This window comes from Squalius cephalus (genome assembly GCF_949319135.1).
Source record: "Squalius cephalus genome assembly, chromosome: 4".
Lineage (NCBI taxonomy): Eukaryota > Metazoa > Chordata > Actinopteri > Cypriniformes > Leuciscidae > Squalius > Squalius cephalus.
Window position 1 is genome coordinate 46,205,282 of NC_137125.1, and position 20,985 is coordinate 46,226,266.

Below are 20,985 nucleotides of genomic sequence, written 5' to 3' on the forward strand. Positions count from 1 at the left end.
AATGATGAAAAGGTGAATGAATATGGCATAAATACATTTTGTTAATTAATAAGCAGGGTTTTGACACGATTCGCACGATTTTGCCAGTTTGCTATCTTTTTATAGAGATCGCACTTATAAAGAGCAAATTCTAGCTGATGAAATATTTTAGAGCATAAGTAGAAAAGTTCATACTGACTATGGAAATTTCCACATTTGCAGGTCTGTAAATCGCAATTTTAAAATTCCCTGGTTTCCAGGTTTCCCGTGGCCTGGATAAGCTACACATATAGCTGAGTTAATGAGAGCTGAAATCTACCTGGATCTCTCCTGACACTGGGTGGGACTGAGTTTTTGCAGCCTCAGAGGTCTAAGAAACAAAACATCAGCAGTAAGAAAAGACATAGTTTTGCATTTGACTCTTTGTACACAAAATAATAGTGTGTGTGTGTGCATGACATACACATACCTTGCTGTGGCGTTTCTTGCTGACAGAGGGTGAACCAGGCTGGCCAGGGCTGGGAACTGCACTGGAGCTAGCGGACGCTGAGGCTTTATCCAGTGTTGACGCAGAGGAGGACGGCAGCTGCTGCTGGGACACTTTCTGCAGCTCTGCAGCCAGTTGCTTAGGGTCTACACCTGGTGACCGCGGAGGTCTGTCTCCTGAATAATAAGTGCAAGTTAGTGGTCAAGTGTCTTTGAGGTTAATTAGGACATTATCATTTGATTGTCTTCTCCACTGACTGATGGTTCCCACCTTTGTTCTGGTCTTGAAGGTCTAGGTGGGAGATTTCAGAATCAGACAGCATATTTAGGTCTCTGAAAATGACAGATAAGAGATAAATTATGGTCAAAGGACAAAAAGTTCAGTTAAGCCAGCATGGAATCAAAATGTACCCCATTTGCTTGCTTAATGTACATTCCTGTACTTAATGTTCCTTTGAAAAATAATGTACTTTTTTGGCTCTCCTATTTGGTTAAATTCACAAACCCTTCCTAGTTTTTCTTTAATTGTATCTTTCTAGATAGATAGTAAAAGTAAAACTTACCTAAATAAATTTGAAATAATTAGTAGCTATGCAAATCTGGCACTCACAGTCTGATACATAACTCCGCCTCTCCAACCTGGTGACCAACCAGACCCTGCACTTCCTCGTACGTCTTACCAGACAAGCAAACGCTGTTCCACTCCAGAACTTGCATTCCTATGAAAACACACACACACAGACACACAAAATCAGCCACTGGATACATTTTATTCACTATCTGAGAGACCAAATACGCTGTAAACAACACTGCAATGACACACGTGATCTCTTTCAATTAAACGAACCGTGCTGTAGAAACCCTGTGAGAAAGGAGAGGAACACATGCAGCAGAGTTCACTCCAAGTCACAGCAAACTGAAACCACTCTGTTGGTGCACTTACACAGATGAAAGCGTGTCTTCAGGTAGGCCAGGTATGCCCTCTTTGGGCGTTTCGAAGTTCCCACTTTACGGTGGATGCTTGGGGTCCCTGGAGGTGAATGTGTGCTCAATAATGTCATGTACTGTATATGTACACACTCACAGATTTTATACTTTAATATGAGAAGGCTGAACAGCAGACTCGCATTACTCCACTGCTTAACACCAGCATGTTCTGTTGGTGTTACTACATGTGTGCTTTCACACTGCTTTTGTAACCATGCCGACCGCATTCATAATCACATTTACGCCATAGAAACATTTGACATTTCTCCCTTAAGAAGTTTCATCTGCTAGTGGGTCATTATGTTGGAAAGAGACAATACAATACGATACAATACGAGAAGAGAAGAAGAGACAAGATGAGACGAGACAAAACAAGGAGACTATGACACCCGAAGCGAAGAGAAAATGTGAGATGAGAAAAAAGAAAAGAGTAGAGACATGATAAGATGGAATGAAAGAGTAGATACAGGAATAAAGAAGATCAGAAGAGATTAGATGAGACTAAATGAAATGAGATTGATATGAGAAGAGATAAGATGGAAAGAGAAGAGAAAAAGTGAGCTGAGATGAGACAAAAAAGCATAGAGAAGAGAAGAAAAGGGAAAATGAGAGTAGAGACAAGAAGAAATAAGATCAGAAGAAGAGAGAAGATGATACTAGAAGAGACTACATTTCATGAAATAAGAGTTCGATATGAGAAGACAAGATCAAAAGAGAAGAGAAAGGACAAGATTAAAGAGAAAAGGTGAGATGAGACAAAACAAGAAGAAAGTAGAGGCATGTTAAGATAAAAAGAGAGTAGATACAAGAAGAAACAAAAAGAGAAGAGAAGAGAAGAAAAGAGAAGAGGACACAGCTAAGTAATCAGATGTCTAAATACACAAGTTATATGATCGAGTGTGAGAGAAGGAGGAGGAAGAAGACAGATGTGAAGTGTCAGTCCCAGTCAAAGCTCAGAATGTTCTTTCACAAGGCCCAGCTGTAGTATATCGCCTCATAAATAAGCCTGTGCACAGACAGATCCACTCCCTCCGGCTTCACTTTCCCCCTCGCCACCTATTCTGGCCCCTCGTAAATTATGACCGCGAGAAAGCAGCACAAAAGCCAGAGCCCAAGCAGACCTAATTTACAATGTTCCGTGCTCACCCTCATCCCTGGAGAAAGAGAAAGCATTAACGTCTCAGTCACAACTGAGATCAATAGGGCTTGTAAAATTCAGCTACATCAAATTGGCTGAAATAGTCCATCAAGACAGTCCAAAGCAGTCATAATATTCTGATTTCACTCTGGGTTTTATTCCAAAAGTCTGTGAGGATTCTTCCAAGTCAACGAGAAACTCTAGCCTTCAGCAATCATTGGGCAAATCTGTCACAATGAGGTCAATTCTGACTGTGTAAAGTGCACATTAACATAACTGCACTGAAAAAAAAGAAAAGAAACTGTGTTAAAGCAGTAAAACCTCAAACTTTTTTCAGCTGAACTATCCAGAGACATCTCAGTCAAAGTTTTGATTTAAATTTAACATTCAACTCTCATTTGATCTGCACAACACCTACGCCGCCGGTGTACACCGCAGAGGAAACACAGTCATGATGAACCTGAAACTTCAACTTCATTTTCTTCTTTTCTATCTTTATCTCTCACATCAAGAATGAGTCATTCCCGGAGCTTGGAGGCGAAGAACCGTGCAGATTAGCATCATTTGTTTTTCCTGTCTCCTATCACGTCACTTTGTGCACTTTAACGTCAACAGATGTGCGTCTCTCCCTGCTCTAAGAGACAGTGAACATTGATACACCTCTTCAGCTTAACCAAACCAGTGAACCCACTCAGAGACAGGACTTAAAGCAGTAACCGTGCCTACCTTCCACAATCTTCCCCGTCTGTTCTGCAGCTCCTCCTGGTAACACTTTGGCAACATACGCACCAATGTCCCCATTGCTTCCCGGGACCTCTTTTCCTCCAACCACACGGATGCCCAGTCCGTTTCCTGTGAGGAAAGAGTTTTGTATTAACATAAGGTGGCACAAACACCAACACTAGAGGATAACAAGCCTGGAAGACTGGCTCATTTTATTACAGTTTATTTCAAATCAATACATCTCCATTTGTTTCTGACGTACCAATCTTTGGAATGGGGCTAGCTGTCACATGGGCTATATCCCAGTAACGTTACTCAAAAAATGTGTGCATATTGCATATTGTTTTCCAGACCCTCTCCTCATTTGATATCACTCTTTTATATTACACTTAATTAAAAATTAAGGTTTCAAAAGGGTGCTTCACAGCAATGCCATAGAAAAAAACATTTTGGGTTCCCCTAAGAATGATTAACAAAAAAAAAAAATAATTCTTAGTGTGAAGAACATTTTAATAATTTGAAGAACTTCTGAAGAATGATTTTTCCACTAAAAACCTTTTGTGCAATGGAAAGGTTCCATGGATGTTAAAGGATATTCTAGGAACCATAGATGCCAATAAAGAACCTTCGATTTTAAGAGTGTAAAATAATTATTGTGAAACTAATCAAACTAAAATACCAATATCATCACATTTTGCTATATATGTTGGGTAAAAAGTTCAGTAAAATAAAACCCACACTTCAAATCATGGTTATGATGTGACTTATGATGTCTATACAGAAACTGGCATTCAAAAATAAAACTACCCTAAGAAATATTCACTGGAGCAAAATGTGACAACTAGACCCTCTTTAATAACCTTTTGGCTTTTAAAAGGATAGTTTATCCAAAAATAAAAAAATAAAAATATTTTTTGAGTGAACTATCCCTTTAAGATTGTATTAATTTGTATTGCAACTCCCAAATTTACATTTCCTTAAATTTCCAATCTGTCTAGGACAGCGTTTGTTCTGTGACATACATCCCGTATTCAGAATCACAGACCCTTCCATCGGACTAACTACCAATGTACACGCAAATCCACCAGTCACACCACAGTACACTCACTATAGCCTTATTCATTGTCTTTTTTAAGTCGCTTGTTTGTTCATCAGTTTCTAATTAAGAAGATAATCCAATTTGTGCATTACACGCCATTTTGAGCTTTGATGACTGACGAAACTGGAGGGATGCCAATCTGCCACATTGCTGCGTAATGTCTGCCCTTTTCTAATACTTAAAGGAACAGTGACACAGGAGATCAAAGAGAATCAACCAAACCTATGTGAAATGCCAAAGCACGAGGATGGGCTAGACCGCTGATGTGCTTTTGCTCAGCGGTTTTGTCTGTTGACATTTTGTGTGCAATGATGTGGCAAAATAGAGCACCACAAGAGGACGCTAAAGGGAAATTAGAGGAGAGATAATGTGTTGTTTAGTAGTAGGCATAAAATAAAACTGTGCCAATGCAATCTCAGCATGGAGAAACTAATGTTTGCATAGACATAAGCCTCGGGCATCTCTCCATGATGGCCTGGTAAGTGAACAGATCCTCTTTTACCAGGGGCAGCTGTCCTAAACGTCTGTCTACATTGTTGGAGTATGTCAGGAAGCCAAGCAGCAAAGCATTAAGTATTTGAGAGGTTGCACGTCTTACCTGATACACTACGATCTTTGGGATCCCTCTGTAGCTTTATTCTGGTATGAGGAAATGGGTAGTGTGCTGACTTTCCCTAAAGGGACATAAAATAAGCAATCAGAATTCATTTTCATAACACATGCAATGATATGTTTCTAAAATACTGTGATAGAAGATACCTGTCTTCTATCCACCCCTTGTCCATTTTCTGTGCGTCCATCTCGTGGTTTATCAAACCAGTCAGTTTCCTCCCGTCGCAGGTGGTACGCTTCAGATAAACAGATGGAAATTATAACGTTAAAGTCTTGCTTGCCAGTCTGTTACAACAAACCAAAAAAGACACTCCGGTGATATCAGGTACTAGAGACAGCTAAGGTACGTATGCGGTCTCAAATTTTAACAATATAGAGCCATCTGGGGCAGAAAAGGAAATGGTTATACAAAGTAGAGCAGTTATTTTTGCATGCAAACCTAAAACTAAAACAAACCCGGAGGACACAATTCTTCAGTTTTTTTCTATACATAATTCACCATAATTCTGTAAAAAGATTTAGAGCAAGTCTGCTGGCTGCTGTACCTACCCCTAAACATCTTAAGTTTTCATGAATAGGGGTTAAAGACAGACATGGGTACTAGGAAATATTTTGCCATACTATCATGGGGGGGGGGGGGGGGGGGGGGGGGGGTCGGGTATATAGGGAGCATTTATTTTTTTGGGAACATTCGAAGGCTATATTAGATGTATTTTGTCATGGACAAGTAAATAACTGACCTCAGGTTTTCAAGAGGAATCAACATTTAACAGAAGACAATTCTGGTGTTTACAGACCTGACATTCAGATGTAAATGATATGACAGATGTAGATCCTGTTACATGATAAAACACTCACTAACACGGTTCTATTATTGTGTACAGTATACAGTATCTGTGGTCATTTTGCTTTATGAGCACAACCAGTTTCAACAGGAAGTTAATACTTTGATATGCAAACTATTACTAGTATTAAATTAATGATTTTTTGTTCACCAAACTGGCAAAATTGCAGCAGCTTTAACTGTGAAAATTTGTTATTTTTGGAGAGAAAGGAGTGTGAAATTCCAATTTAATCACGGATGCAAGAGCTGTATTCACTAACACAGCATTACGTTATTGTGCAAATTCATCATACTTCCTGCAACATGTTGTTATGGAGATGAATTTGTGGTCAGTTTGGTTGCCTAACAGCTCATGGGTGATTGGCAGGTAGGTGGTCATGGTAGCAGGGGTGTGGGGGAGACGGGAGACGTGCAGGAGTCTAAGGTGGTTATACTCTACCGTTTGTGACATTCTCATGTGAGTTTCCTGGATCGTCTCTGCACAAACCCACCAGGGATTCACTTAGTGCTGCAACCAAGGCAAATGCATTTACTTCCAGATGGCACATATGATGAACACATCATATGCTGTTACATGTTTGGGGTTAGTTACTACATAGATAAACGAAGAAAAAAAAAAAAAAACACTATAAAATTGGTGAGTATTTTCGGTATGAGCTTCAGTTTTGTGGTTATGTGTTTGTTAAACCATATATTGTGTATAAATTATAATATTCATGTTCTTTTGCAACGTACAGTGCACTTAAGTTCATGTAATTTCATCCATTTAGCAGTTAATGAGGGGAAGGGGCATGCAATGCATATCAACTACTATGTTTTGATCTCATCAGTCTTAAAAATACTTTAAATTTCATTATAGACAGAAATCAAAAGACAAATATTAACACAAAGCTGAGAAAAAGCATAGCCCTTTCTATTTGAAGGCATTTATTAGTTCCTGGAGAGCAAAAGAAAGCAGATCAACATGCAGAAAAGTTAACAAGTTTATTTAAAACCAGACAGGAAGAGACATGCAAATCACTTGTGCTATTTATTAAATTAACATCAAACATGCAAACACAAACTGGCATGATAATTACTCCAGGAAATACTAGCAACATGCATGAAGAGTATCATCTACCATGGATAAATAGATGTATGAGCTATGACATTTTGTATATAGGCTTAGGCTATAACATTTTCACTATGGAAGGAAATTAAAACTTTTTAAAAAATAATCAAAAAAATTCATGCCTGACATTATACAGAGCAAAATAAAAATATCTCATCAATAGTATATTATGGTTGAAGTTTTAAATGAAATTTGACATATCTATAAAGCAAACAAGAGGAAGAGATATTCTGTTTAGTTAAATTATGAATAATGCTAAGAAGCTTTTGCTAGAAGGCACTTTAAGATGGCTAAAAAGATGACTAAATCATAAACATATGCAGCTAAATTGTTAACAAGCAGCTTAACTAGAAATGTTGAGGGTCATAAGGCTATTCCTCTGCTACTGAAAAGAGAGATTTATAATAGATCATTTTTTTCTCATTTATACCACTCAGACAGCACATGTACATATAAACTGAACTTGCAGAGACTGAAAGCATGCACTATAAGTATTCACACAGAAACAAAAAGTCAGTCTGCGAAGAAATCACATGCAAAATGTTTACTTCAACTGTTACTGAACCATAGAAATGTTACTATAGAAAGACAACTGGGACATTGTGATTTTTTCATTGATTAAGCATAGGGCAATGAAGCTTGAACAAGACAGAAAAACATAAATATTTAGAGAATTGATGCCTTCATATAGACAGGAACGGGCACTTACAGGATGAGACACAGAAAAATAAAAAGTTGGAACAGTGTATAAAGAGTCACTCCAAGTAGACAGTCTGTGGACAAACAAATTACCTTCACTATCAGACATGGTGCCCTGCAGATCATCCATTAGCACATAGCCACGTCCTCTTGAAGTATCTTCTCTGAGATGTTGCTGTTGAGGGTCTTGGAGGGACATACATGACCCAAACTGATCACGGGAGTCGGCAGATATGGGTGGGAGCGGACCTGCAGATGCCCGTGCCATACCCATTGGCTGACCCACCGGACTCAATGGGCTCTCTTCCTCTGAGTTCTGTGCCACAATAGGGATGCGTCCACGCCCACCTTGTACAATGGGCAGGCTTGTAGGTTTTGTCCTCCCTGATGGAGTCTGGAAAGCTGAGGTCTCTGAGGAAGGGTCACCTTCTGCTTTGAGCCTCAGAGAAGAACTTGAGATGTCCCTTTTAATGGACAGGTCAAGGCCATAAACAGAGGAGGGTCTAGAAGAAGGCCGTGACCTGCTTCCACTGGGGTAAGCAGAGTCTTCACCCAAAGAGGTCCTCATGCCTGGGCTCAGATTCAGGCTTTGGCCCAGATTAAGTGAACCTGCCAAATTAGCTCCAAGTGTGGAGCCCAGGTATTTTTGCTGTTCAGCAATATTCTTGCGAAGCCCAAAGGTGATTTCATCCTGTAGAAGTCTGCTTGACCTGGGAGAAGCACTACTGGACCCCAAGTAACTACTATAGTCTGTTTCTAGACCCCTGCAATCCTGGATTGAGGAATACTTGCCAATGTTGCTGGTGTTTTTGTGTTTCTGGTAGAGCATAGATGTTGGCAGTTGCTTGGCAGCCTGTTTTTCTAAAGTCAGTCTACTGATGCTGTACTTCTCAGTTTTAGGGTAGGCCCTGTAGCCTCCACTAGACACTCCAGTGCTGGGGGTGTAGTGATGTGAGAGTCCAGCAAGCTGCTCTAAGCTATCAGTGCCCCCTGTGCTTCTCCTGAATTCCTGCTTCAGTTGCTGTTTTAAAAGCTTCAGTTCAAATGGCTCTTCCATTGGGTCCTCTTCATCCTGGGCCTTACCATAGGAATGAAGTCTGGAGGAGCTTCCCAAGTAGTCTGTACCAACATCTGCAGCAGCATGTCTCAGAAGACGCTCTGCTTTAGCCAGCTCCCTCTCAGCTATGCCATAGCTGGTGGATGAAAGGCTACCAGTGCCCTTTGCAAGTTCTGCTGCATCTTCTAAAAGCATGTAGCTCCTTGGTGTTTGATGTGGATCTAAGTCCGCATAGAAGGAGTCAGCAGATACATTGGACATTGGACTGACTGCCATGCTGTCAGCACGCTCTTCTAAGCTATGCATATCAAGGTGGTTGCCATATTTTCCTCCCAAGTAAGATGAGGTGTCATAGTTGGTGGCAATCTTGGTAGAATCTAATTCAGAGAGAAGAGCAGCTTGTTGTCTGGCTTTCTGCTGGAGCAAGAGCATTTGGTGGTAGCTCTGTTGTTGTGAGGCAGTCAGAGAAGGAACAGAAGAGTAGATGGACTGGGATTGGTATGGCGACTGAGGCTGGTACAGGGACTGCTGGTACTGTGGGTACTGGTACTGGGAATACTTTCCGTACTGGTCGTGCTTGGTCTGTGGAGGAACAAACTCATCAAGTTCTGACTGTGGTGCAGTGCGTGGTCTCTCAAGCCCATGTCCACTGGCCTCCTCTCCACTTCTCGTCTCACGAATGTTACTCACCTCACTGTCAGACATGTAGTCACGGTCCTCTGCAACACTCTGCAGATAGGCCCTTTCCCTCTTCTCCCTTTCTTTGAGCAATGCATCCTTTCGTCGGTTAATTCCCATCTCCAGGTATCGCAGCTTGGCATCAATCTCCTTTTCTTCCTCATCCAGTTCAGCTTGCTTTTTACGCAGTTTGGAGGACTCTCTCTCAACCAGGTCAAGCTCACGGTCAATATCCTGCAGAATTTTTGCCCGTGCCATGTTTGTGCTCCGGCAGAGACGCCGACGAGCTGAGCCAGAGGTGTAGGCTGTTTGTCCAGCATTGACAGATTCTTCCTCAGAAGGTGGGTTAGGAAGGGTTCTTTTAACTTTCTTTTGGGTGCCAGATGGAGTTCCACTTGGAGATCCCTTTGCCTTTGGAGGACAAATAAAAATAGTGTTAAATGATAAAACAGTTTTTTTATTCAGACTAACTCATTTTTAAGCTGAATTGTTCATAGGAACAAATATAATGAATTAAATGCCTTAAAGATGGTTTCATAGAAGCACTATAAAAACAAGTAAACACACAACACTTGTGTTTTACAGTTTGACTGAGAATAAAGGAGAATATTAAAAAAAAAAGTATCTGGGGAATATTGTTCACTCATGACAGATAGGCCTTGAGGATGGAAACACACACACACACACACACACACACACACACACACACACACACACACACACACACACACACACACACACACACACACACACACACACACACACACACACACACTATATCTGCAGTGCTGCTGCAATGCCTTTAAAAGGGCATTCAGTAAACACTGAAAATATTAAACAAGACAGCTAGCATGTCAATCAGGCCATGACAATCAGGCCTGACAATAGGGCAATAAAACAATAAATCAAAATCAATTTATACAATTTATCAAACTACTTCATGGAATTCAAAATTTGAAACCACAAATTGAGAAACAATTACTGAAAAAAGCAAGCAAATATTCAATGAAATTTCAGCATTTTTTCAGAGTTGAGATGAAGCAGAGATGAATCATATAAAAATGTATAAAATCATGTATACTCACAGAATAACCCTCAGAAAACTGGAAATTTGCTGCTGCCCTCTCTTCTGCAGTTGGGCTCAAGGGTTTGGGGTCAGACATTGACCTTTGTATGACCTTGGGTGCCCTAGGACTTGTTGGTGGACCTTTGGATAGATCTGTGGCAGAGCGTATTCTCTGTGGGCTTGTGTCTCCAAGGGATTTCTCATAGGACAAATACTCAAGGGATTTGCTAGGGGATACACAAGGGGAAATCGGAGAGTACAGAACTTTTGGGGATTTGGGAGGACCTGGCACAACCTGGAGAGTGGAGGCATCTGCTTTGAGGTGAGGGGACTGGCTTATATCAAGTGGAGTGGGGCGTCTCTTTGGAGAGGAAGTTCTATCAGAGTCAGGATAATCTACTCTAGCATCTACCTGGACAGAGTGTCCCCTTAGTGTTCCAGAGGAGTCTGTTTGTACAGAGATTTCAGTAAGGGCCTGAACTGAAACAGCTCCTCTTTCGCCTATGCCATTTTTACCACCACGTGGTCTACTGCGCCTGCCTCGAGTAGGAACTTCCCAATCATCCTGGTCTTCATCATCTGTCTGTACACAGCTGTCAACACTTTTCTTTGTACTTTTCTTCTTCCTTCCTGCAGTGTAGACCTTTTCAGTGTTATCCTCTTCATCAGTCTGACAGCCACTATCCATCTTTCTTTCTCCCACCACAACAAGAGCCTCTGGCAGGACTTCACTTGGATACATTTGCCTGAACTTCTGTTCCTCCAACTGTTGTCTGAGCTGTTCTTGGAGTCTTTGGATCTGCTCTAACTGTTCCTGTTGCTGAGCATAAGTCTCCTTTTGCATCATCAGGTGGGCCTGTCTCTCCTCTTCTTGCTGACATAGTATTTGCTGTTTCATGGCCTGGAGTTCTTCCAGCTCCTTCTGCACAAGAAGCTGTTCCTGCTCACGAAACCGCTGTATCTCATGCCTCTCCCACTCAAGTTCTTCAGCCAAGCGCTGCTGCTTCATCTTCTCTAGCTCAAGAAGCTCACGTTCCATCTGGTACTGTCCATCTCCTGGAACAACAGGTGAAGACAGAGCTTCTAAAGAGGCTGCAATTGCCTCAAGTGAAGCATTTGTGTAGGTGTCCAGTGCTGCCACTGTGGTGACTGTAGAAACTACATCTGAGAGAGTTGTGGAAAGGCCAGCCATTGAAACACCAGTCTCCAGATTTAAGGGTAAGTTGCTTTGTTCTTCTGCTGTGGTTACAGCAATGGTTGAAAGAAAGCTGTGTGATCTAGTAAGAGGTTGATTCTGTAGAGTTGACAATGATGGCATAGTATCACTTGTGTGCATGCCTGATAGAGAATTGTAGGATGTACTGAAGATAGAACCAGGCTGGGTGGTTATGGCATAAGTAGAAGGAACTGGTGCTGCTACAGAAGAATAGACAATGCCATTGGAAGATCTTAGGACACTAGAAATCCCATAGTGGGTTCCAACTGCTGAAGTAATCCTGGCTTGTGTGTACTGTGGAACTGTCATTCCAGTGCACACTCCCATTGATTTGCTTGAATAGTCCACAGCTTCACCTGTTAAAAGTTCATTTTGTTAGATTAAAGCTCAGCACATTAAAATAGTGCAATGGTAACAGCATCAAGGCATCCATGCACCATCCAAGGGATGAAAAATTAAAACAGCAAAAGGTATTGAAAAGCATGCAGCAACATGCAGACACACCAACCCAAAAAAGAGAGAGCATGCAAAATCTCTTCCCAAAACAAGATAGAGAAAAAAACAGGGATACAAAAACATCAGCTGGGAATAAGTAGAGGTAACTCAAAATGAAATTGAGAAGAAAGATCTTCAATGTCGTACTGACCTGTCACTAACATTTTTCCAGATGTCAGGTCTACAGCACCTTCAATGGCCTCCTTGTAATCAAAGCTATGCTTACTTTTATATAGGAAGAGACCAGCCTCTGCCAAGTTTGTGTCAGACATAGAGGGTTTAATGCCACCAAGACCTCTCATACCATAAGGAGTACGATCGTATTGATAATGGTCATCTCTGTAGCCAAAACGATCCTCTGGTAAAGGAGCTGAAGGCTGCTGAGTTGTACAGCTACTTGCAAAAGGAAGCTTATAGACTACATCACAGCAGACTGCTCTTCTTCCAGCAGTAAGATCAACTGGTTTTCCATCTTCCTCTGTAATTACAGCAGTGACCACCTCTGTAGAGGATCCATTCATTGCAACCATGGTCTGTGCAGGTTTTACTGTGGTGAGATCAACTGCACCTGATAAGCCTGTTTCTAGGCGAGGAGGTAAAGTTGCACCAATGCTATTGTTTGCAATCGTAGGAGCTATTGTTACAGGAACAGAGTGAGTTTTACCCATTGTGGTAGAGAGATTTATGGGTTTTTCTGGTTGATAATCCACAGGCTTGTAAATAATTTGAGTCACAGGCTCAAAGGATTTCGCTGTTGTAAGTTGGAGAGGCATTGATGTAGACAGAGATGCATCACTACCATAAGCTACAGTGGCTGTGCATGTGAGGATGGTGATGTTGTCAGTAACCACTGAGACTAAGGAAGCATCAGTGCTTAGGTTTACTACAGATGGCTGCACAGCACTTTGCTGACGTCCACCACCATCAATAACAAGGGACTGTCGTCTTGACTCAGAGGAAGACAGATCCACACCTTTCATGGATGTCTCTACATCTATCTTTGGGGTTCGGAGATCCACAATCTCACCAGGATGGTAGGCATGGCCATTCTGTGCTTGAACTGGTTCGGGTTTTGTGTTTTCTTGAACAACAGAGATGCCAGTGGCTCTTAGATTGGGATGTGGAGGGGGTGTTCTTTCATGCACAACAGACACTGTGGTTCTTTGGACTTCAGTGGTAACTACCTGAACACCAACATTTGGAGTAATTGATTGAGGCTGCGTTGAGGCTGAAATAGCCTCATATACGTGACTCATGCTAGAAACTACCTTCTCTGGACCACATATTTCTTGACTTTCAATAGATTCAGTAATTCGTGTGAATGCCAAAGGTACTTTTGTTGTTTGTGACTGTGGAGGTGGTTGAGGTGGTGTAGGAGGCAGTTTCTGAGGGGATTCTTGGCTAGGACTTATTGAGGCTTGAGTTGTGATACTTTCTGTAGGTGAACCGGGCTGAGATGGCAAAGTAATAACAACATAAGTGTCACGTAAAACCTTTCCAAACCTGGGTGATGTAGGGGACTTGAGGGGAGATGTGGTTCCCATTCTACTCTCTGCAGAAGGACTCAGATTAAGGACACTGTCTGCACTGCTTGTACTCAGTATGGTAGGTCTTGAAGGGGTGTGGCCTGTAAAAGGTGGCTGAACACCAGCTATGGGTTTAGGAGCTATGGGAGGTTTAATAGTCTCTCCTGGTTTGTGACTAAAGGTTAGGCCTGCAGGGATGGAGGATGGCTTTGGTGGTACAGGAGGAGGAACATGGGGCTTGTAGGCTGGAGCAAGCGGTTGTCTAACTGGTACACTGTCCCCTGTGGTTGGCATGCCAACTGGAGTAGTTCTTGGGGGGACCTGAGGTGGAGTTTTTTTGGGATACACAGAGGGTTTGGGCAGTGTTGGAGGAGGGAGGGGTGGAGGAACTGGGATGTCTGCTTTTTCCAGAGACGCAGCCCTGCGCAGTACTATGGGTTTGGGAGGAACTGGTGGAGCAGTTGATACGACACCAGGTATAGTAGATACTGTATATTGCGGTACAGTGGACAAGGGTGATACACTTACAATTACTGGGGCTGACTGTCTTGAAATTACACTAGGAACTGGTGCTGTAACAGAGTCAATTTGAGTAGGGACTGATGACTTGGACAAGTCAACAACACCTGTTTGCTCAATTTCTACATCTTTCTCTGTGGCATCCAGTGAGTCACTTGATATGGCAGGCAATTCTACTTCTCTTTGTAGTGACAAATCATCTACAACTGTCTCTGAGACTGATGTTTTCTGGAAAGCCTCATCCACAAGTGGTTGTGGTTCAGTCTTTGTAGCTGAAACTGTAACTTTCTCAGAGTCCTGTGTTTGATCAGAAATGCTCTCTTCACCAGATTCCTCTTCACCTGATGAACACTGTGTCACTTTTAGATCAGGTATAGGCAGTATTCTTCGTAGGGGTGCCGTCTCAGTTTTCTCAACTTGGGCTACTGTTGACCCTTGTGCCATGCCAGTCAGATCAGGACCTGCTTGAGTTGGACTGGTTCCTGGAGTCAGCACTGCTCTTTGCTTCTTCAGAAGTTCTTCATAGGCTGCCTCTGCATCTAATAATGGTTTTCCATCCTTCCTAGACTGGCCTGTGTTGCTTGATGACATAGTGTCTTTGCTTGAGTCAGTATCGGGTAACACAGTTTCTGGTTTAGAAATATCTTCTTCTGGCTTATTGTGTGTTTGCTCCTGTTCTTTAAGCATTATCTCTTTCTTTCTTTGCATCATGTCCTCATAAACCTCATCAGGTGATCTCAGTTTTTTTTTTGGTTTCTCTGACACAAAAAGCTTGTCTGGTTCTTGCTCACAGGATGCATCATCTACAAGAGACTCATATGCATAATCTTCTATCAGCATGCCTCCATAAAGAGATTCTTTACCAGGTGGGGGTTTGTTTCCCTCGTTAGTTGGAGATTTGGCTTTGAGCATTATCTCTTCATATACCTCATCTGCACTTTTTAATGAATGCTTTCCCCTTTCTTTGAACTGATTATCAACATGTTGCTCATCTGTTGGAGAATACAGCGAAACTGAAGTTGGTAACTGATACACTTTTTGGACAGCAACAATCTTCTCTGGGAGTATCTCAAAGCTCTCTGGTTCTGACTCCATGCTTGGGGAGAGGTCTGAGCAGGAAGACCTGCGGATTTCCTCCATCTCTGCTTCCTGTCGTAGCTCTTCTGTGGGAGAAGCATCCTCAATAGGGGAGAGGTTGCTTGGTGGAGTTTTGGGCCTTTCTCTTCTTCTCTGTGCACGTATCTCTTCTTTGTCTTTCTTTGATTTTTTTCCTGTGCCCTTTTGCTTCTCCTGTTCTCTCAGAAGCTCCTCCTCTTCTCGCAGCTCCTCTTCCTCTGATGAATCCTCAATGGTAGGAAGCGTCTGACCTGGCTGCCGGTGCTTTGCTTTTCTCTGCTGCTTGCCCTCACCACTAGACCGAACATGACTTGGGCTGCTGCTGTCACTGTCTTCATCAAGAGAAGACAAAGATGTTGGAGATGTTCCTGGGGTAAAACTGGATGCATGTAAACTGGAAGAGCCTTCACCTCTTGACCTGTCATCAGGAGAGTCTGTTAGGCTCTCTAGCTCACCGTCATCTGATGTCTGACGTACAGTTGCTGTACTGTTAAGCTCAATTGTTTTGAAATGCCGTATGCCAGCTCCACTGTCTACTGAAGGTTGTTCTCCTTTAGCTAGTTCCTCAATTTTAGTTACAGAGATAATACTCTTTTGTTCAGGCTCATCTTCTGGACTGATACTGCTCTTTTTGAGAAGACGTCTGGCCTTGCCTGATTCACTTTTGTCCTTTACATCTTTTTGTGCATTCTGTTCCATTTGCTTCTTCTCTTGATCTTTGATTTTACGTCTGGCAAGGTTTTCTTCATCAGACGGAGATGCATCTTCATCTGCGCTCATCTCTATGATCTGCTTCCTGATAAAATCCTCTTCATCCATTGGACTCTCCATTTCTACTTCCTTATCTCCAAAAGTATTTTTGCTTTGTAGTTTAGGTGAAGGTTCTCCCTCACTACTTTCCTCAAAAGAATCACCCTGAATATCAGTTGGAACCAGAAGCTTTTTCCGCTCTTTTTTTAGAGCATCGTTCCTTTGCTCTTTAGTTTCTTCATGTTGGTCATCCTCCGAGCTGGGTGATACTGGAGACATTGGCAACACCTCCAGTCGACGCTTGACCTTTGGAGTTTCAGTTTGTGATTCCTCTTTAGATGATGTCTGAGCCTCTAGGATTTGAAGGACAGTACTTTCCAACTTGGCCAGGTCTGAAGGACTCGTGGGGCTGCTTTCTCTATCTTTCTCGCTAGGCTCCTTCAGTAGCTCATAGTCTTTTATTGAGACAGCAGCCTCTTCTTTTTTCTACAAAACAGAAAATTAATTAGAATTTGAGCTGTTTTCAAGGCATAATAAAAACAAATTTTATTAAAAAGGAGAAATGAAAAATAACTACATTAAAATAAACTTTGGGGTACTATCTAGACACTGATCCTACAATATGTACAAGAAATACCTCTACAGCTACATGTACAGTTACCTCTCCAGATTCATCAATTTTACTAGGCTTTATTAATGGCTGTAGCACATCATCCTGTTTCTCTTGTGCTTCAGAAGTCAACTTCCCCTCCTCTGATTTGTTTCTTTCCTGTTGGCTAAATGTAGAGGATGGGGAGGCTAGTTCTACATCATGTTCTAGACTATGGGGCACACATTCAGCTGTAAATTCAAGTTTAGTTTTTTTGGTAATATCCTGGTCAGTTACAACCAGTGCTTTTTCCATCAGCTCCTCACTGGGTAATTTATCTTTCTCTATAGATATGGTAAATGTTACAGCAGGGGTTTGGGCTTGTTGTGTAGACTGCATCTCTTCAGACTTAATTTCAATTACTGCTTTTATGTCTTCCTTCTTACTAAACACAGGGGATGAGATGACTATTTGCTGGTCAGTAAGACCCTTTGGTATGGCAGATTGTTCTAAAGCCTTTTCAGTCATAGAGTCTGGAATTTGCCCATTATCCTGCTGTTCTGGCAATACTCTTTCTACCACCTCAGTTACAGAAGGAGTTTGGGTTTGTTGTGTAGACTGCATCTCTTCAGACTTAATTTCAATTACTGCTTTTATGTCTTCCTTCTTACTAAACACAGGGGATGAGATGACTATTTGCTGGTCAGTAAGACCCTTTGGTATGGCAGACTGTTCTAGAGCCTTTTCAGTCATAGGGTCTGGAATTTGCCCATTATCCTTCTGTTCTGGCAATACTCTTTCTACCACCTCAGTTACAGAAGGAATTTGGGTTTGTTGTGTAGACTGCATCTCTTCAGGCTTAATCTCAATTACTGCTTGTGCATCTTCACTCTTACTAACCACGGGGGATGAGGGGACTTCTTTTTTTTGGTCAGTAAGACCACTTGATATGGAAGACTGTTCTAAAGCCTGTTCTAGAGTGTATGGAATCTGCTTAATTTCCTTCTGTTCAGGCAATAATTGTTCTACCATCTCTGAAACATTTTTATTATTATTATTAACAGAGGACAGTTCATCTCTAATGACTATACATTCTTTCTTATTCTCTGTAATAACAGCATATGACTCATAGACTTTATCTCTTTCTGATGTTTTTTTGTCTGGTTTGGGATCAGCCTCTTGAGAGGCTGGAGAGCATGTATCCCCCATCTTTTTCTCTTCTCTGTTTGTATCTGGACTAATACCTTGTTCAGAGAAAGTGCTTTCAGGATCAAATTCAGAAATGTTGTCACAAACAGTCTTGATAGTGACTTTCTGTTCTGCATTCTTGGGCATCTCTAAATCTCCACCTGCTTGATCTGGCATACGTTTTTCCAGCTTTGTTTTATCTGTGCTCATCTGTTCCTTTTCCAGTAGCGTATCCTCTTTTTCTACAAATAGCTCTTTATTGCACTGATCCTTTGCCAATAGTTTTTCTGTGAAGTTGATCTCAGTAACTGGAGATGGTGAGGGCATATCTAACTGTATCTGTGATGTGTCCTCTACCTCTATCTTATCTTCTATTAGACTTTTTTCAGAGATTTCATCATTTTTATTTACAGAAATATCATTTTCCATAAGACTAGAATCTTTGCTAGTGACTTCTGACTTCTTGAATGGGTCTTTCATCTCTTGCATTTGTACAATAAGCTCTTCTGTGTCACATACATTTAAATTGTTTTGGGGGGTTAACTCTGTATGGTCTTTAAACTGCTCGGCTGTTAATTTGTTTGCTAAATTGGCCTCCTCTATGAACACATTTTCCATATTTTTAAGTTGTACTGCTTTATTTTTCAGCTCTGTAGATTCTTCTTGATTGGTAAAATTATGGGATAGGTGATCATCACTGCACTCAATCCTTGGTGCCTCAATTTGTACAGAGGCCTCAGGTTTCCTCTCTGGCACATTCCCTATGCTACTCTGATCAGGATCAGTAGTTGCTGTTTCGATAGAGCTTTCCTTAACAGACTTGTTATCTACAGCATCTACATTTGAGGGTAGTATGAGCTCTTCAGATTGTTTCTCTCGAGTCTGACTGTGTGGTTCCTTGCTTATAGGAGAGCATGCATTGGGCTCTGTCATTTCAGTCTGTGGGGCTGTCTCTGATGTCTCAGTGGATTGTGTCTCTATTTCTTTCTCTGGAATAGCTTCCATGTCACTAACCAGAAGGGTCTGAGTAACATTATTAAATATAGGGACTTCCTGACTGTTTTCAGGCTCCGTTTCAACTCTGCTAGCATATTCTGGCTCTTGGACCTGGCACTGCTCTGGCTCACTTTTCTCTGCTTTCTGTACCTCTGCAGGGGCCTCAATTTGTTGTACAGTTTCAGCCTGTTCTACATTTGCCCCTTTAACATCTGCAGTCTCTTCTGAAACATAATGTAAGGGAGTGGCATCTTCCCTAACTATTTGCTCAGGTGGAGTCGTTATGCCCTCTGCATTTTCAGTCAGGGTGCCAGGAGCTTGTTTTTTGCTCTCTTCTGGTACTACCTGTGTACTCTTCGGTATTGGCTCTGCTGTAACCCCTTGTTTTGTCTCTGTATTTTTGACATCTTTAGCATCAACTTTGGCTGAGACTGGCTCAGACTTGTCATCCAGGGCCTGAGTAATGCTGGGCATCCGTGTTAGCCCTTTGGCAGGGGTGGCAGTGGGGGCAGGAGAGGAAGGCGTGGAGGATACGGCACGGGCTGGGGAGGAGGGAGGGGTGGGTTCATGTTTGGCTGGTAGCTTGGATGGAGAAGGTGGAGGTGGCATATCCCCAAGTTGCCCAGAGAGAGCCCTTTGTGTCTGGCAGTTTAGGCAGAGCCATTCTTTCTGTAAAAAAAGAAGGAATAACAGCATATTTGAGATGAAGTATTGAAGATGAACTGCTATTTCCATCCTCTGATTCAGTGATTTTTCCATGTTGAACAACACAGTTAACTAATAAACCTCTAATGCTACAGCAGAAGGATAACTCATTCTATTTCTGGAGTGCTTTTTAAATTTATGTAACTTAAGAGATTGTTCATTTATTATTAATAGTAATGGGATGAAGCTTTATCAGCTCAATGTCAGAAAAAACTTGTTCAGCAAAAAACTGCACCTCAACTACAGTTTAAAGATGCCAATGAATGTGTGAGGTGAACACATATACATTTTGTATGTGTGGAGGTGGGTGTATTTGTCTTTCTGTTTAGGCAAATACCCATTGATATTGTGGAGTAAAACAAGCTAAAAGATTAAGCAGGTTTAGGCAGTGCTGTGGGGATATATGGTAATTCTCTAATTTAGGATTGACAAAGTTGATGCAGTTTCTGGTGGAAAAGATTTACAGTAAATGTGTCTATTTGAAGCTAATTAAATCTTCTACAAAACACATTTGAAAATGCAATAAAGGAAATGCGGTCTATAGTTGTTTGTGGAAACTACCATCCTTTCACCTTAATTTACTTTGAGAGACCACATGGGAAAAAATTCCATCCCCCACTTAAGCCATGACTGTGTTTTGAACACAGCTCAATTAAAACTAAACAACTGTTTATAATGGCTGTTTCCCCAAAATATTGCAACCCACGGGAATTTATTTAGAAAGATTTCAAAGATATATTTTCTAAAGAAAAACACTGAACCTTGTGACGTCAAGAAGAGCACTCCTTAACACTGGATGCACCACAAATGATAACGTCAGAGATGAATATTACATGTTCGTGGGGGATGTAGATGCCACATGCAGGCAGTCCTCTCATGAGGAATCATGCCCCACTGGCTGACGTAAATCCAGAGCGATGTATGTTAGGCTTCAGTGCTGAGGCATGCTTAGCTACGTTGTGGTGCTTCAGTGGCTTAGCTGCAGGGTTTAGTCTAATTCTAGAGGAGGTCTGGGATCCCTGTGCCATGCGAGGGCAAAGACACTCTGAGAAAAGGATATTTCATTCCACACACAATAAGGCAATACTGTATGTTGTCGTGTACAAAGACAGTTCAAGGGCAAAAACACAATCCTAATGAAACCATATAAGATGAAAGATAGATGTGATTGTAACTTGTATTTCAGCATTATGTGGTAAGGTACATCAGAAGAGAAGGAAATATTATTCTTATCCTATCTAAGGAAACATGCCCAACAATTAAAGAGCAAGGAGATGGAATGTTAAGTTAATTTGTTTTCTGTTTTTTTACTTCTGATGTTGAAGGGTTGATTAATATGCCCTGAATCGCATCATTGCCAGTCATAAAAATTATGAGCAAAAACAGATGTCTGCTCTCGCTTCTAA

The 20,985-nt window shown here is 41.6% G+C and overlaps 1 protein-coding gene across 1 annotated transcript in view; it reads right to left on the reverse strand.

Annotated features, from left to right (window-relative positions):
* pcloa (piccolo presynaptic cytomatrix protein a) overlaps positions 1-20,985 on the reverse strand; it is a 48,747-nt gene that overhangs the window by 11,754 nt on the left and 16,008 nt on the right. The window contains exons 4-15 of the mRNA XM_079869414.1: positions 16,763-19,543; positions 12,342-16,587; positions 10,499-12,051; positions 7,772-9,824; positions 6,308-6,376; positions 5,172-5,260; positions 5,011-5,086; positions 3,317-3,442; positions 1,076-1,184; positions 737-798; positions 449-642; positions 299-349 (exon numbers count right to left, since the gene is read on the reverse strand). Of these exons, the coding sequence (XP_079725540.1) occupies positions 299-349; positions 449-642; positions 737-798; positions 1,076-1,184; positions 3,317-3,442; positions 5,011-5,086; positions 5,172-5,260; positions 6,308-6,376; positions 7,772-9,824; positions 10,499-12,051; positions 12,342-16,587; positions 16,763-19,543 (11,409 nt within the window). The remainder of the gene's footprint in view (positions 1-298; positions 350-448; positions 643-736; positions 799-1,075; positions 1,185-3,316; positions 3,443-5,010; positions 5,087-5,171; positions 5,261-6,307; positions 6,377-7,771; positions 9,825-10,498; positions 12,052-12,341; positions 16,588-16,762; positions 19,544-20,985) is intronic.